The following is a 15,192-nucleotide window of genomic DNA, read 5'->3' as shown; positions in this document are numbered from 1 at the left end:
TGTGTTTAAAAGATGGAAATGAGGTTAGCTCCTGCTTTATATTTTTTTAATGCAGAAACTAATCAGATTTAGTTCACATATTTTTCCATTTGTATAGTGTCAAAATTAACAAGGAGAAAAATGATAAACAGCTGAACAGTTCACTAAATATATTAATGATAAAGTATAAGCAATGTTTAAAAATATTATTTGAAATGAAGAATGATTATAACATCATTATAAACTCTTATAAGAAGAGTTACAAAATGATACACTTAGTAAAAACTTGCCACTAGGTAGTCCAGCTCAAGGACAAGGACAAATACTATTAAGAGGATAGGTTTTTTTCTGAGATAAGCTACTACTGAGTCTTCTCTATAAATGCAGAACAGACATATGCTCAGTATTTATTCTTATGGTTTACATCGTTCAATAAAGGCAAGCCATATGTAATGTTTATTCCTATGTTGGGTATAGGTACATAGTAGCTTACAACTAATTGCTTCTGTCAGTTTTAAGAATTGCAGCTAATCATATTGAAATCCAGTACAGAAAGACTGACTCTAACTCCATATAAATATAAGCTATTCCCTCTCATTCTAATTAAATCAACATTCATTAAATGTAAAAGCATGGAAAAGTGTTCAACCTAGGCCTATAAATGAATATTAAAATACACATACACACACGCCACATAATTATTAGGTATATTTTCTTACCTGCATATGTTGGAAAATCCCTTTCAGCCCACACAAATAGGCATATTCCTAAATACATTTTCCAAGGAAAGTCACACATATTTATCGTTTATTCTGTTTTATATTTAAAGTGAAAGAGAAAAGAATCAAGTCCCTTTTCCACCACACCAGCCAATCCTGAATATGCTAAGCATTCAATTCCCTTCCAGGAAAAACACTGGTGTCACATATAATTCCTTCTGATCATTAAAATAAACAAACAAACAAACAAATTAGTATAGTTTCTGCAACAAAAGCCTGGCAAAATATCTAAGATTATTTTCTCTAAAAGAAATTGTTTCATTTCTCATTTTGGGAGTTACAGAAGTGCTAATGGAGAAGCTTCTTGATATTAGTCAATACTGTGCAGACACAGGTTTTTGTTTTTTTTTTAAGCTGGTCAGCTGAGCCAGCTTTACTGGAGCTTATCGTGTCCTTAACTGGAAGTCCATTTAAGGACAGTACCATTTACACTTAATAAAATGCAACTTTCATACACCATGCATACACACACAAACATATACACACAAATCAATATTGTGCCTGTTTTTATCTGTACATCCCCATCAGTGTAAACCAGTGGGGTCATACAAACATGGCAGGGAAGGAAGGGGCTCAAAAGTATTTCTTCCTCTACCAAGTCAGACCCTTTCCTTGTACAACTACCCATGAAAGTAGAGTTTGTGACTGTAGTGTATTGAAAATCATTGGATAGCAGAGTAGCAAAGAGCAGGTTGTATTGTGCACAGAATTCAAGAGTAATGCAAAGCATCTTAAACCAGTTTGTGTAAGTTAATCACCAGCTTGTACCCTTTAGAAAACTGGAATGTTTGGGGAATACAAAAAGTGCCCAGCTCAATTAAGTCAAGAGGTTCATTGAATAAGACAAATTCTGGACAGCTAGTCTGTGAATGTAGACAACAGAACTATGCAAATCTTTGAAGGGATGCCGTTATATAAAACAATATCCCTAATCTAGTTTAAAAATGTGAAATGACCTGGTTGTTCCCCTTTGCCCTGATTCATAGTTCCACAAAACATCTCCAGCAGTATTCTCCAAACTTTGATAACTAGTGCTGGAGATGTTTTAATGCAACATAGCGCTTCATTAAAGAAAATGATATGGTCTTTTTGCTTGACAAAGTGAAGCATGCCGCCTCCACAGCGCAAAACACATTTAGTTAAATCTAACTTACCTCACAGAGGACAAGTAAACCTAGATCAATGTTCCCAACCTTTATTTAAGTGGAACATTCTATAATCAAAAGCTTTTGAGGATCAAAAGACGTTGGCAACAAGGTACCTCCAGTGGTGTTCTGTATCTGTCTCAGATGTCTGTTGTGTTCCAACACTTTATTTGAAACACTTACCAGATGGGAACATTTGTTGATTACTCAAAATGTTGGCTTTTAAAAGAAATATTTTCACTTTGGAACACTTGCTGGGGACCACCAGGTGGCCCATACCTGGTGACCACAAGCCAGAAATCACCAAGTTGGATAGAGAGGTATTCTGTGCCTGACCCAGTCTGAAGGACTGTCTTATGTTCCTTTAACTGCATAAACCTTTGTTACTTCCTTGTAGTTGCTTTCTTACTTAAGTAATTTTGAATTGTGTTTTTCTAACTGAAGTCACAGATTTTTTGCATGGTGCACAAAAGACTTGGGCTGACCTTAGATGGAGAACCCACAGCCTTTTTATTCCTCCTCCTCGAGTCAACTGGGAGAGAGGGAAAAACAATAGCTATTTCACTTACAATGGCCTAGATTGAGCCTGTAATAATTAAACAAATTATCTTCAACACACATTTTCATTTTGTTGGAACCAGATAAAAGTATGTATAACTGACTGTAGAAACTGATCCTGCTATCTCCTCACCTTCAGAAAACCTTTCCCGCCCTACAATGCTCTTCTGATGGCTGGATTCCTACAGAATCATGTGTGCTGTGAAAAGTTGCCTGTTTTCATGGATTTAGAAAACAGAAATCCAAAGGATATAACCACAGATGAAGCAATGTGTGGGACACCAGGTGTTGTTTGGATTTAGAGTCTTTTTCCTTAAGTGCAACATATTTTTCATAAATATGGAACTATTTAGGAAAAATAACCTTTAGACAACCAGCTCTTGTTTCTTTTTTGCCCATCACCAAGTTATAAAATTTCATTTCCAAAACATTTTGTCTGACAGCAGATAAAATCCACACAGGGAGATTCTGCAAACTTTTACTAATCAATAATTTGACGAATGTTGCACAGATATATCATCTAGAATGCATTCAAAGATATCCTTGCTGTGGTCACAGAACTCACTGGCAGGCAAAAACTTTTAGCGAGCAAAGAAGGAACATGTGCTAGACAAACTTTTCTGCTTCCTGCGATACTGAGACATCTTTTTTAATTGGTGCAATTATACATATATCATTTTTCCTACACAGAGATAACTGATATGCAAAAGGAAAGTTTATATCCAGGTAAACATCAGATATATATTTTGATGTGATTACAACCACAAAAGATATGCAATTAAAATATATTAGCTACAACTAGCCAAATAAGTAGCATTTGTTTCCTCTCTGTGCAGTATTTATCTCACGTGAGGAGAAATTCATCTGAATTGAATCTTTAAAATAATTCTTTACAAAGATTCCAAAGATTCATTCTGCTGAAGAAATAGCACTATCTATTATAAGCAACTGTCAAGTCAAAACTTACTTCAATAGAGTAATCTTGAGACTTTTCTTAAAGAAAAAGAACTTATCAAACACTGTAATAAAATAATTTATTCAGTAGTAATAGTAAAATCCCTTCTTTAACAGCTTATTCCTTCTGTTATTGATACCAAAAACATTCCTTTCAGTAATTTCAAATCTTTCTGGAAAAAAAAATCTGTTTATGTATTTGGTCAATGTTTTTAGCTTATGTTTTTAGCAGATCTAAGTATGCAATTACTTTACACCACAGTTAAGTCTAGTAGAACCTCTTCCATGAACTGCTTCAGTCTGTTCTCCCATAAATGCTTTGGAAAATCATGTGTATTCAGTTTTTCAATACGAATTTTCAAAAATTTAATTCTTTTGAGTAAAGAAAAACTTTTATGTCACTTTTTAAAAATTATAAAATTAGGTTACTTGGTGATGGGCTTTAATGGGGTTTACTCCTAGCACAAGATTTCAGTCAAAATGCCTATTAAACACATTTAAACACTCCCACTAACTCCAACCTCAAAACAAATACAATAACTGAAATATTAATATACAGTAATTCCCACCAGGGTGGTACCTTGTCAGATATGAACTACAGCTGTACCCAGTACAGTGAAGACATGGTCTTGTGTTGGTCAAGTATCTTACCAAATACATAGTATTCATATACAAATTCTGAGCAGCAGAAACAGATTATGATTTGAATCTGAGCTATGTAACCAAGTTAACAAGGAAAACAAATGACACATCCATTTTATAATAACTTTGAAGCATGACTTCACATTGTGTTCTAGCATTTTAAAAATACTATATAAAAAGCGGTTATGCATATCAATTTCTAAGAAAAACCAAAATATACCCAAAATCCAATGCAGCATATCTGTTGTATCCAAAAGCAAATTTTTCATTGTTCTTTTACAATATTGAAGTGGTATCTTCAAAGATACTAAATATAACTTTTAAAATGTATCCATTTTGTTATGCTACTGTTTGAAAGAAAATGATTTACATTTACATTTACATTGCTTAGGATTACAATATTTTCCCATCTCTGTTTGTAATTTTGCTTCTATTTTTCCCACTAAAATAAAATAAGGCAATGTAACATTTACTTTAAATTATGTAATTACAATTTATAGGCTGACATTTTCTGTAAATACAATTCAAATGTAACCCTTAAAATAAATACAGAAACAAAGCTCTTTACAACATTAAAAGAACAAACGGTGCAGACTGGATTTCTAATACTTCTGGATCTGTGTTTTCATCTCCAAGACCCAGAAGAAAAATCTGCTAGCTTTTGCTGCCACTCTGCTGCTGAAAGTGAAGTTGCAAGATCAAGTCTCTAATCTGTTCTCGCTTGCTTCTCACCAGGTGAGGAGGGAACCACTGTTCCAAGTGTATTGGAAGCTCAAAGTCAACAATAGGATTCTGATGATTTGAAGAAAAAGGATTCTGTGTGAGTAATTTTTTTAAAAAAAGTATTGCTTATCCTGATAGAAATGTTCATTTTCACTAGTGTTAAATAGATATATAACTTACATATATCCCATCAATGAGTTGTATATAAAAACAAGCACAAGTTCAAACATGACTTCTACTCAGGCTGGAAACCAGGAGACTGTGAGTTCTAGCCCTGTCTTAGGCACAAAACCAGCTGGGTGACCCTGGGCCAGTCCCTCTCTCAGCCCAAGGAAGGAGGCAATGGCAAACTACTTCTGAAAAACCTTGCCAAGAATACTGCAGGGACTTGTCCAGTAGTCACCAGGAGTCAACACTGACTCGAAGGTACACACACAAACACAAAGTTAACTGGATCAGCAGTAGAAGATCAGAGGATAGAACAGACCCAACTGTTGTATCCATACTGATAAACCCCAAAGCTGTTTGCTTGCTCAAAGCTTTTTCATGGAATTGCAGATCTGAAAGAGCATTGAAATTAATCTAGGTAAGTGCCTTAAAAACAAATCAGAAATCAAAGTTCTAAAAATTCCTGAAACAGACTAAACTTACATTTTCACAAATCTAACACAGCATTTGACTACAAGTAGCATAATCGCTATCATCAAGCAAGTTCTTCTATGTCAGTTAGTGAACACAGAATAAATAAAGATTCAGAAATAGAACTGCAATTCCTAATGAAATATCCTATCTATAATTCCCTCCACCAACAAGCAGTCAATAGAACTTATAATATTTAACAGCCTTCCCCAACTTGGGCACTCTCAATATGTGTGGGCATTATTCCCCAGAATTTCCCAGCCAGCCTAGTTGTTATTGAGAATTCTGGAAATTGAAATCCACCTATGGATGGGGGCCTGATTGAGGAAGGCTGATATTGAGTACTTCCAGTCATCAGTCATGCACTGGAACCAATCTGAGGCTTTATCCAGAAAAAAATAAAAGGGCAACTCAAAAGAACATTGAAATTATTTGTACCTGGAAGAAAGTTTCCACATATTGCAATAAGTATATTCCACAATCACTGCTGTTATTCTGTTTGGGGACTCTTGGACAAAAATCTACCATAGTCGATTTGCTGAACTCACGACAAGTTTTACGTTTAGCCTCCCATTCTGCTTCTAGATATCTGAAATTTAAAAACAGAAGTATACCAAAACGAGTTCAAACTAAGCCTTCTATGGGATAACTTGAAAAATTAATTGCTGTTTACTTAAGTCTCAGTAACCTGCACATGATTCACCTGGTCTGAATCTAAATCCACCTTCTTGTGGATATATGAAAACTAATAATCATTGTTAAAGTGATTATTATACACTTGGTATAGTACTATGTGAAGAGGAACAGAAGTTTCTATACTTCTCCCCTCAAATACTTCAACAGCTGTTGACTTGATCTGCACAAAACTATCAGCATAGATGTATACAGTAAGGCCTCTGTCAGAGAAAACTCATATATGTAAAGAGGATAGAGTAAGTTTCTGGCAAGGTGAGAAGTAACTGGGGTTCAGCTGAATCCCAATTTCTTATCTTGAACATGGTATAATCAAAATGGGCACAATGAGAACATATGAAAGGTGAAAGGTCCCCTGTACAAGCACCAAGTCATGTCTGACCCTTTGGAGGGATGCCACTTTCACGATGTTTTCTTGGCAGACTATAGCAGAGTGGTTTGCCAGTGCCTTCCCCAGTCGTCACCTTCCCCAGCAAGCTGGGTACTCATTTTACCGACCTCAGAAGGATGGAAGGCTGAGTGGACCTGAGCCGGCTACCCAAGAATCCAGCTTCCGCTGGGTTCATATATCATATATCAATTATTAAAAAGCTTTCATATAATATTTTTAATAACATAGGGAAATTGGTTATCTAGGTCACCAGTTAATAGTTACAACACAATACTGTATGTTTTGGTACATTATGGCCAGTATTCCATAAGTATATCAAAGCCAACTTTTAACCCAAGCATGTTCATGCTATTTTTTATAAGCTAAGATCACTAATATACAGAATACCTTGTCAACCAAATTAATGTTGTTCACAACTCACAAACTGGGAGTTTCATACAGTATACTGACAACATACTCAAGATTCTGATGGAGATGCCAGGGACTGAACCCAGAAGTCTCATAAATGTTATAAAAACATTGAAAAATTATTGGTCTGCAGTTATAGATGGTGTAAGTGGAAAAATGTAAAACATTCAATTTATTTGCATCGATTTGAACAAATAAAATTTTAAATATGGATGTGAACAACAGTACACTTTGTTTGGTATCTGTGCATTCATCTGACAATTGGAACAATACTGTTATGGCTCCTATAGGAAATTCCATGCAAAAACTACAGGGGATTAGTTGTGCCTGAGAAGATTTGCAGAATTCTGACTGAAAGAATACAAGATGACAGTGTGGCTTTATGGTGGGCAGGAGGGTGTGCAAATCAGTTTGCTCTTCAGCAGGTCACTGATCTGTTGCTTAGCCGCAAATATATGAAAAGTAACTAGGTGCTTATTATGGAATTATTTGTGAGAAAATGAATTTAAAGCTGATTACTGAATGTAGTAAGAAAGGTACCTGATGGAAGTATATCATGCGTGACGACAAATGGAATGCTTAGCGAATGGTTCAATACTGAGCAAGGAGAAAGTTAAGGAGGTGTGATGGCACTTTGGCTGTTTAATGTATTTATGGCTGAACGTTAAGAAATGCTTGCGGTGACATTAGAGATGTGTTGGCTCCAGACCTGAAGATGCTTGTAGTTTTTTATGTAGAAAATACAATCTTGATGGCTAATAATCTAAATTATATTCAGTGAATAACATTACTTATGTTATTACTTAAGTTACTAATAACATAACAAACACTGTATGATGCCACAAAGAGTATAGATCTAAGCAATGTATCGAAATCTAACCTAGTTGTATTTGAAAGGGGAAATGAATGTTTGCAAATTATATATACATAGTAAAAAAAAACCCTAAAGCTAGTTGTTGAATTTATATATTATGGAAAAATGTTTACTAAAGATGAAGAAACAGGGAATAGGTTGTCTATTGTGTGGGATGAATGTGCATTGAAAGAAGCAAAAATGGCTTTTTTTGCCATTTTTCTTTGAGTGCATGGTATTGGTATAAAATAGATTTACATAGTTTTCTTTTTAAAAAAAGTAAGTCTCATGTCTTGAATTTCTTAGACTTACTATTTATTACCTCTTTTCTGTGCTTTGCATAATGTTGCTTGCCCCAAAAAGGAACATTATGATACGTATGAACAGGTAGTCCTCACTTAACAACCATCCATTTAGTGATGGTTCAGACTTACAACGGTGCTGGGGAAAAAAAATTATGACCAGTTCTCACATTTACAACCATTGCAGCGTCCCCACAATCACGTGATCACAATTTGTGCACTTGGCAACTGGTTCGCATTTATGACCACTGTAGTGTCCTGTGGTCACGTGATCGCCATTTTCAACTTTCCTGGCCGGCTTCTGGCAAGCAAAATCAATGGGGAACTGTGTGATTCACTTAATGACCACGTGGTTCACTTAATGCACGGTGATTCGCTTAACAACTGCCACAAAAATGGTTGTAAAATCGGGTCAGATTCACTTAATGACTTCACTTAGCAACCAAAATGCCAGTCTCAATTATGGCTGTTAAGCAAGGACTACCTGATTCCATATCTATATCTATATCTATATCTATATCTATATCTATATCTATATCTATATACATATATGCATGCAGAAATAGACAAGAATATTGTGTAACTATGCCTTGTATCTAGCCCTATTATTTTCATTTTATAATATGTTACATGTTTATTTACTGTATATTATTAAGTATAGAAGTTTAGAGATCTAGCAGAATAAATATATAGGATGTGAGGGCATCTATCATCTCACTGAAATAAATTTACATGAAATGTTAATTTGTGTAACAAAAAAAACCTGATGTCTAAGTCTGATATCCGTATCTTCTGATCTAAAAATTAAGTTATGTAAAAACAGAATTGAAATGCAGTGATACTTACTCTCTCAAGACCTGAACAGTATTCTCTACTGAACTTGCCTTCAGCGAATCTAAGATGAGGATACATGGCCTGTATAAAAGAAAAAAGAAAACAATAGTTTCCATTACACAGAAGATCTATACTGCTTTTGAGCATTTCAGGGTAAAATTCAATGAAACAGTTAAGTATGATTGGAGAGACAGGATAATGGACAAATTATAGATAAAAGTGTGGTAAATATATTGCTTCTTAAAGAATGAAAATAAACACGTGCACTTGCCTACCTTTTACAAATTTTCTTGATTTTTAAAGTGCCTGAACATTTCTGAAAGACATTGACAACAATTATCAGAAAAAAAAACAAACCAAAAAGGTAAAACTTCTTATAAACTGACATTTCTATAATACACTAAGCAGTTATAAAAACCTGGATTTATACAATTAATTTCAGTAGCTAATATGGAACAGCAATGTGTCCAGATTCTTAACATTATATTTGAAAGTCCATTAATGAATCCATAATTTATATTCTGAGATTTTGTTTGCATAACACTGTGATTTACAAACCTTTACTAGCAAGAATGTAACTGGCACCATCCTCCCACGCATGCTGTAACTTTTTATTCAAGGCAATAGGCTTCCCATATCAGGGCAAAAAAGAAGGCCACCCATCTTGGATGGTGCCTTTCATATTTGCTGTGGATTACAGCATTCAGGTCAAAATTAGTTTACCAATATATTCAACTTTTTTTTATTAGACACCTGTGATTGGCAAATATGCAACTTTTTATGATTTTGTGATACACTGTTTTAATAGCAAAAAAATCCTTTCTGCTTTAATGTAATTTTTTTTTAAAAAAATTGTTACAGTCCAAGTCACAAATAAATTTGCTTCCTATTATATTATAAACTACAAAGAAAACCCTAAAATGTATCAATAATTATTTATTAAATGAAATTGTATTTATCATAAACTATTTGTATTTTGCAGAATCCTACTGCATATGGATTGTCATGAGTACTGATGGTGAGCAGGAGGGGCCTCTATCCAGGGGGGAAAATGCACGCGTAGTACTGAGGAGTTAAGCAGCCATTCAAAGAGACACAGACCAGACCCGCCTTGACTTTTGGGGTTTATCTGTCTGGGTTTTCCCATGCTTCTTCAGTTTGTTAGGATTTTCTGTCTATGTAGCAGTAATAAAACACTAGAGACCTATTCCTTGTCTCAGCGTGGTTCCTGGCTGTTAGGATTGAGTATAGAAAGGTAATCAAAATAATATTCATATGTATTAATATTCGTATGTATTCTAACATATCACATTTTTCCATTAGTCCAAAATTAGAGTTTGGTAGGATTAAGATCAGTTAAGCTCAGATACATATAGACTTTCTGCAGAACGTATTCTCTTCATTCCTTCCTTTTTGATGGGAATACAGATAGTCCTTGGGTTATGACGGCAATTGGGATTGCAGTCACTACGTGATGCAGTCATAAAGTGCCATGTCATGTGACCGTATGGCTTAGGGACAACAATCCTGGCAGTCCCCATTGCCATCGTAACCCCAAGATACACTGGCTAAGTGGGAAGTGGTGGGAGTCCCAGGTAAGGATTGTGGGGGTGCCATGGGGGGTGGGGGAGGCCAGGGAAGACCATGGGAGGGCTGGTGCAGACTGTGCATGAGTAGGGGGAGGCTGGGGTAGGATGTCACGAGTAATGATGGCGAGCAGGAAGGGGCTCCCATCCAGGGTGGAAAACGCATGTGTAGTACTGAGGAATTAAGCAGCCATTCAAAGAGACACAGATCAGGCCCGCCTTAGCTTTTGGGGTTTATATGTCTGGGTTTTTACCACGCTTATTCAGTTTGTTAGGATTCTGTTTATGTATCAGTAATAACACTAGAGAACTACTCCTCGTCTCAGTGTGATACTCACTGTTAGGACATAGGCCTTGGGAGGCCTGGTACAAACTTTGCTTGTGGGAAGCTGGCAGGGAATCTCACAAATGGTGATCACGTGACTGTGGGATGCTGCAACCACTGTAAGTGCAAGCCAGCTGCCAAGCACCTGAATTGCAATCATGTGATTGTGGGGGTGCTGCAACGGCTGGAACTTTGAGGACCAGTCATAAGTACCACTCATTCACCACTGTTGCAACTTCAAATGGTTGCTGGATGAGTGGTCGGTAAGCGAGGGCTACCTGTAAACAATTTTTTTCATCTGGACAGGAAGCTATGATTAGCTGTAAACAATTTTTTTCATCTGGACAGGAAGCTATGATTAGCTGTTTTGGAACAAGTTAGGATATTAAACCACATTTTGAAATTAGTTAATACCTTGACTTCTTCTAAATCAGTTTCTCATGCCGAAAATGAAAAATACTTAATTGAAAACTTCCTGGTTTGATTACTGACACCAAGGAGAAGGAGCATGCACACACACAGAACATTCATTCCAATCGCAAAACTTACGAACAGAGATACCATTATCTGAATGCAGTCAAAAAACTTACTTTGGAAACTTTGGAATTTAATTCTGAAGCCACAGTTCCTGGTTGAATTTTATCTAAGACAACAAAAAATAAAATAAAATAGGATTAAAGAAAAATAACAATACTGAGGATGGGAGATGGCTTAGCATTGAAAATGTATAGCATAAATGTATATTTATGCATTTTTATGGTTTATATTTATATTTCAATATAGTTCAACTATACACACACACACACCATAAGCTTTCAGAGTTTGTCATAATGGATAGCACTTCAATTAGAGACAGACAGGCACATTTTTAAGTATATAGGCCTGGCTGAGTGTAAAGGTTACAAGTATCACATTAATAGATCAAAGATCTTAACCCCAACTCATGGATAAAAAACCAACAGCAGCTGGTAAACATTTGCTTGAGACTGGATCATCCCTAACCAGATGGCTTAATGAGGACAGATTGTAAATAGCAAACATGAACTAAAAATTATAGCAAGTTAAGCAGGCCACATGCCACAGAGGAAAAAGCACATGACAAAGATATATAAAAAGGGTATTCATTCATTGATCTCCAAGAGCTTCATATATAGTACTTTTAAAGAACTTTAATATTATCCAGCATGTATTCTTAAACCCTTCAGCAAAGGATCGTTACCTTGTCGTGGTGCTGGAGCTTGAGCACTTCAATGATGCCATGAGCTAAACCGTGAAGGGCCACCCAAGACGGGAAGGTCATGACAGAGAGGTCAGACTAAATGCGATCCCTGGGGAAGGTAATGGCAACCCACCCCAGTATTCTTGCTGTGAAAACTAAATGGATCAGTACAACCAGAGATATGTTGGTATACCATCGGAAGATGAGACCCCCAGGTCGAAAGATGGTCAAAATGCTACTGGGGAGGAACAGAGGATGAGTTCAACTAGCCCCAGACGTGATGACGCAGTTAGCTCAAAGCCGAAAGGATGGCTAGCGGCCGACGGTGCTGGTGGTAAACGGCGAATCCGATGTTCTAAGTATCAACACACCATTGGAACCTGGAACATAAGATCTATGAGCCAGGGCAAATTGGATGTGGTTATAGGTGAGATGTCAAGATTAAAGATAGACATTTTGGGCATCAGTGAACTGAAATGGACTGGAATGGGCCACTTCACATCAAATGACCACCAGATCTACTACTGTGGACAAGAGGACCACAGAAGAAATGGAGTAGCCTTCATAATTAATAGTAAAGTGGCTAAAGCAGTGCTTGGATACAATCCAAAAAATGATAGAACGATCTCAATTCGAATTCAGGGCAAGCCATCTAACATAACAGTGATCCAAATATACGCCCCAACCACAGATGCTGAAGAAGCTGAAGTAGAGCAGTTCTATGAGGATCTGCAGCACCTACTGGACAACACGCCTAAAGGAGACATTATTTTCATCACAGGAGACTGGAATGCTAAGGTGGGCAGTCAAATGACACCTGGAATTACAGGTAAGCATGGCCTGGGAGAACAAAACGAAGCAGGACATAGGCTGATAGAATTTTGCCAAGACAACTCACTCTGCATAACAAACACTCTCTTCCAACAACCTAAGAGGTGGTTTTATACATGGACTTCACCAGATGGACAACACCGAAATCACATTGACTACATCCTTTGCAGCCAAAGGTGGCGGACATCTATACAGTCGGTAAAAACAAGACCTGGAGCTGACTGTAGTTCAGATCACGAACTGCTTATTGCACAATTTAGGATCAGACTAAAGAGATTAGAGAAGACCCACAGATCAGCTAGATATGAGCTCACTAATATTCCTAAGGAATATGCAGTGGAGGTGAACAATCGATTTAAGGGACTGGACTTAGTAGATAGGGTCCTGGAAGAACTCTGGACAGAAGTTCGCAACATTGTTCAGGAGGCGGCAACAAAATACATCCCAAAGAAAGAGAAAACCAAGAAGGCAAAATGGCTGTCTGCTGAGACACTAGAAGTAGCCCAAGAAAGAAGGAAAGCAAAAGGCAACAGTGATAGGGGGAGATTTGCCCAATTAAATGCAAAATTCCAGAGGTTAGTCAGAAGAGATAAGGAATTAGTTTTAAACAATGCACGGAAGTGGAAGAAGACAATAGAATAGGAAGGACAAGAGACCTCTTCCAGAAAATTAGAAACATCGGAGGTAAATTCCAGGCCAAAATGGGTATGATCAAAAACAAAGATGGCAAGGACTTAACAGAAGAAGAAGAGATCAAGAAAAGCTGGCAAGAATATAGGAGACCTGTATAGGAAGGATAACAATATCGGGGATAGCTTTGACGGTGTGGTCAGTGAGCTAGAGCCAGACATCCTGAAGAGTGAGGTTGAATGGCCTTAAGAAGCATTGCTAATAACAGGGCAGCAGGAGACAACGGCATCCCAGCTGAACTGTTCAAAATCTTGCAAGATGATGCTGTCAAGGTAATGCATGCTATATGCCAGCAAATTTGGAAAACACAAGAATGGCCATCAGATTGGAAAAAATCAACTTATATCCCCATACCAAAAAAGGGACACACTAAAGAATGTTCAAACTATTGAACAGTGGCACTCATTTCACATGCCAGTAAAGTAATGCTCAAGATCCTGCAAGGTAGACTTCAGCAATTCATGGAGCGAGAATTGCCAGACGTACAAGCTGGGTTTAGAAAAGGCAGAGGAACTAGGGACCAAATTGCCAATATCCGCTGGATAATGGAAAAAGCCAGGGAGTTTCAGAAAAACATCTATTTCTGTTTTATTGACTATTCTAAAGCCTTTGATTGTGTGGACCATCACAAATTGTGGCAAGTTCTTAGTGGTATGGGGATACCAAGTCATCTTGTCTGTCTCCTGAGGAATCTGTATAACGACCAAGTAGCAACAGTAAGAACCGACCAAGGAACAACGGACTGGTTTAAGATTGGGAAAGGAGTACGGCAGGGCTGTATACTCTCACCCTACCTATTCAACTTGTACGCAGAACACATCATGCGACATGCTGGGCTTGAGGAATCCAAGGCTGGAGTTAAAATCGCTGGAAGAAACATCAACAATCTCAGATATGCAGATGATACCACTTGGATGGCTGAAAGCAAAGAGGAACTGAGGAACCTTATGATGATGGTGAAAGAAGAAAGTGCAAAAGCTGGCTTGCAGCTAAACCTCAAAAAAACCAAGATTATGGCAACCAGCTTGATTGATAACTGGCAAATAGAGGGAGAAAATGTAGAAGCAGTGAAAGACTTTGTATTTCTAGGTGCGAAGATTACTGCAGATGCTGACTGAAGTCAGGAAATCAGAAGACGCGTAATCCTTGGGAGAAGAGCAATGACCAATCTCGATAAAATAGTTAAGAGCGGAGACATCACACTGACAACAAAAGTCCGCATAGTTAAAGCAACGGTGTTCCCCATAGTAACATATGGCTGTGAGAGCTGATCCATAAGGGAGGCTGAGAGAAGGAAGATAGATGCTTTTGAACTGTGGTGTTGGAGGAAAATTCTGAGAGTGCCTTGGACTGCAAGAAGATCAAACCAGTCCATCCTCCAGGAAATAAAGCCAGACTGCTCGCTTGAGGGAACGATATTAAAGGCAAAACTGAAATACTTTGGCCACATAATGAGAAGACAGGACACCCTGGAGAAGATGCTGATGCTAGGGAGAGTGGAGGGCAAAAGGAAGAGGGGCCGACCAAGGGCAAGGTGGATGGATGATATTCTAGAGGTGACGGACTCGTCCCTGGGGGAGCTGGGGGTGTTGACGACCGACAGGAAGCTCTGGCATGGGCTGGTCCATGAAGTCACAAAGA

At 37.4% G+C, this 15,192-nt stretch overlaps 1 protein-coding gene across 2 annotated transcripts in view; it reads right to left on the bottom strand.

Moving 5' to 3' along the window:
• Positions 1-4,055: 4,055 nt before the first annotated feature.
• Positions 4,056-15,192, bottom strand: part of SENP7 (SUMO specific peptidase 7) — a 42,595-nt gene continuing 31,458 nt past the window's right edge. For both annotated transcript variants that reach the window (XM_063305603.1, XM_063305601.1), the window contains exons 20-24: positions 11,402-11,454; positions 9,176-9,216; positions 8,913-8,981; positions 5,858-6,008; positions 4,056-4,849 (exon numbers count right to left, since the gene is read on the bottom strand). In XM_063305603.1, coding sequence (XP_063161673.1) covers positions 4,712-4,849; positions 5,858-6,008; positions 8,913-8,981; positions 9,176-9,216; positions 11,402-11,454 — 452 coding nt within the window. In that variant the 3' untranslated portion in view covers positions 4,056-4,711. The remainder of the gene's footprint in view (positions 4,850-5,857; positions 6,009-8,912; positions 8,982-9,175; positions 9,217-11,401; positions 11,455-15,192) is intronic.

The sequence above is a fragment of the Candoia aspera genome, chromosome 5 (genome assembly GCF_035149785.1).
Source record: "Candoia aspera isolate rCanAsp1 chromosome 5, rCanAsp1.hap2, whole genome shotgun sequence".
In the NCBI taxonomy this organism is placed as follows: domain Eukaryota; kingdom Metazoa; phylum Chordata; class Lepidosauria; order Squamata; family Boidae; genus Candoia; species Candoia aspera.
Note: the sequence above shows the minus strand (reverse complement) of the source record. Positions and strands in the feature narration are given on the sequence as shown.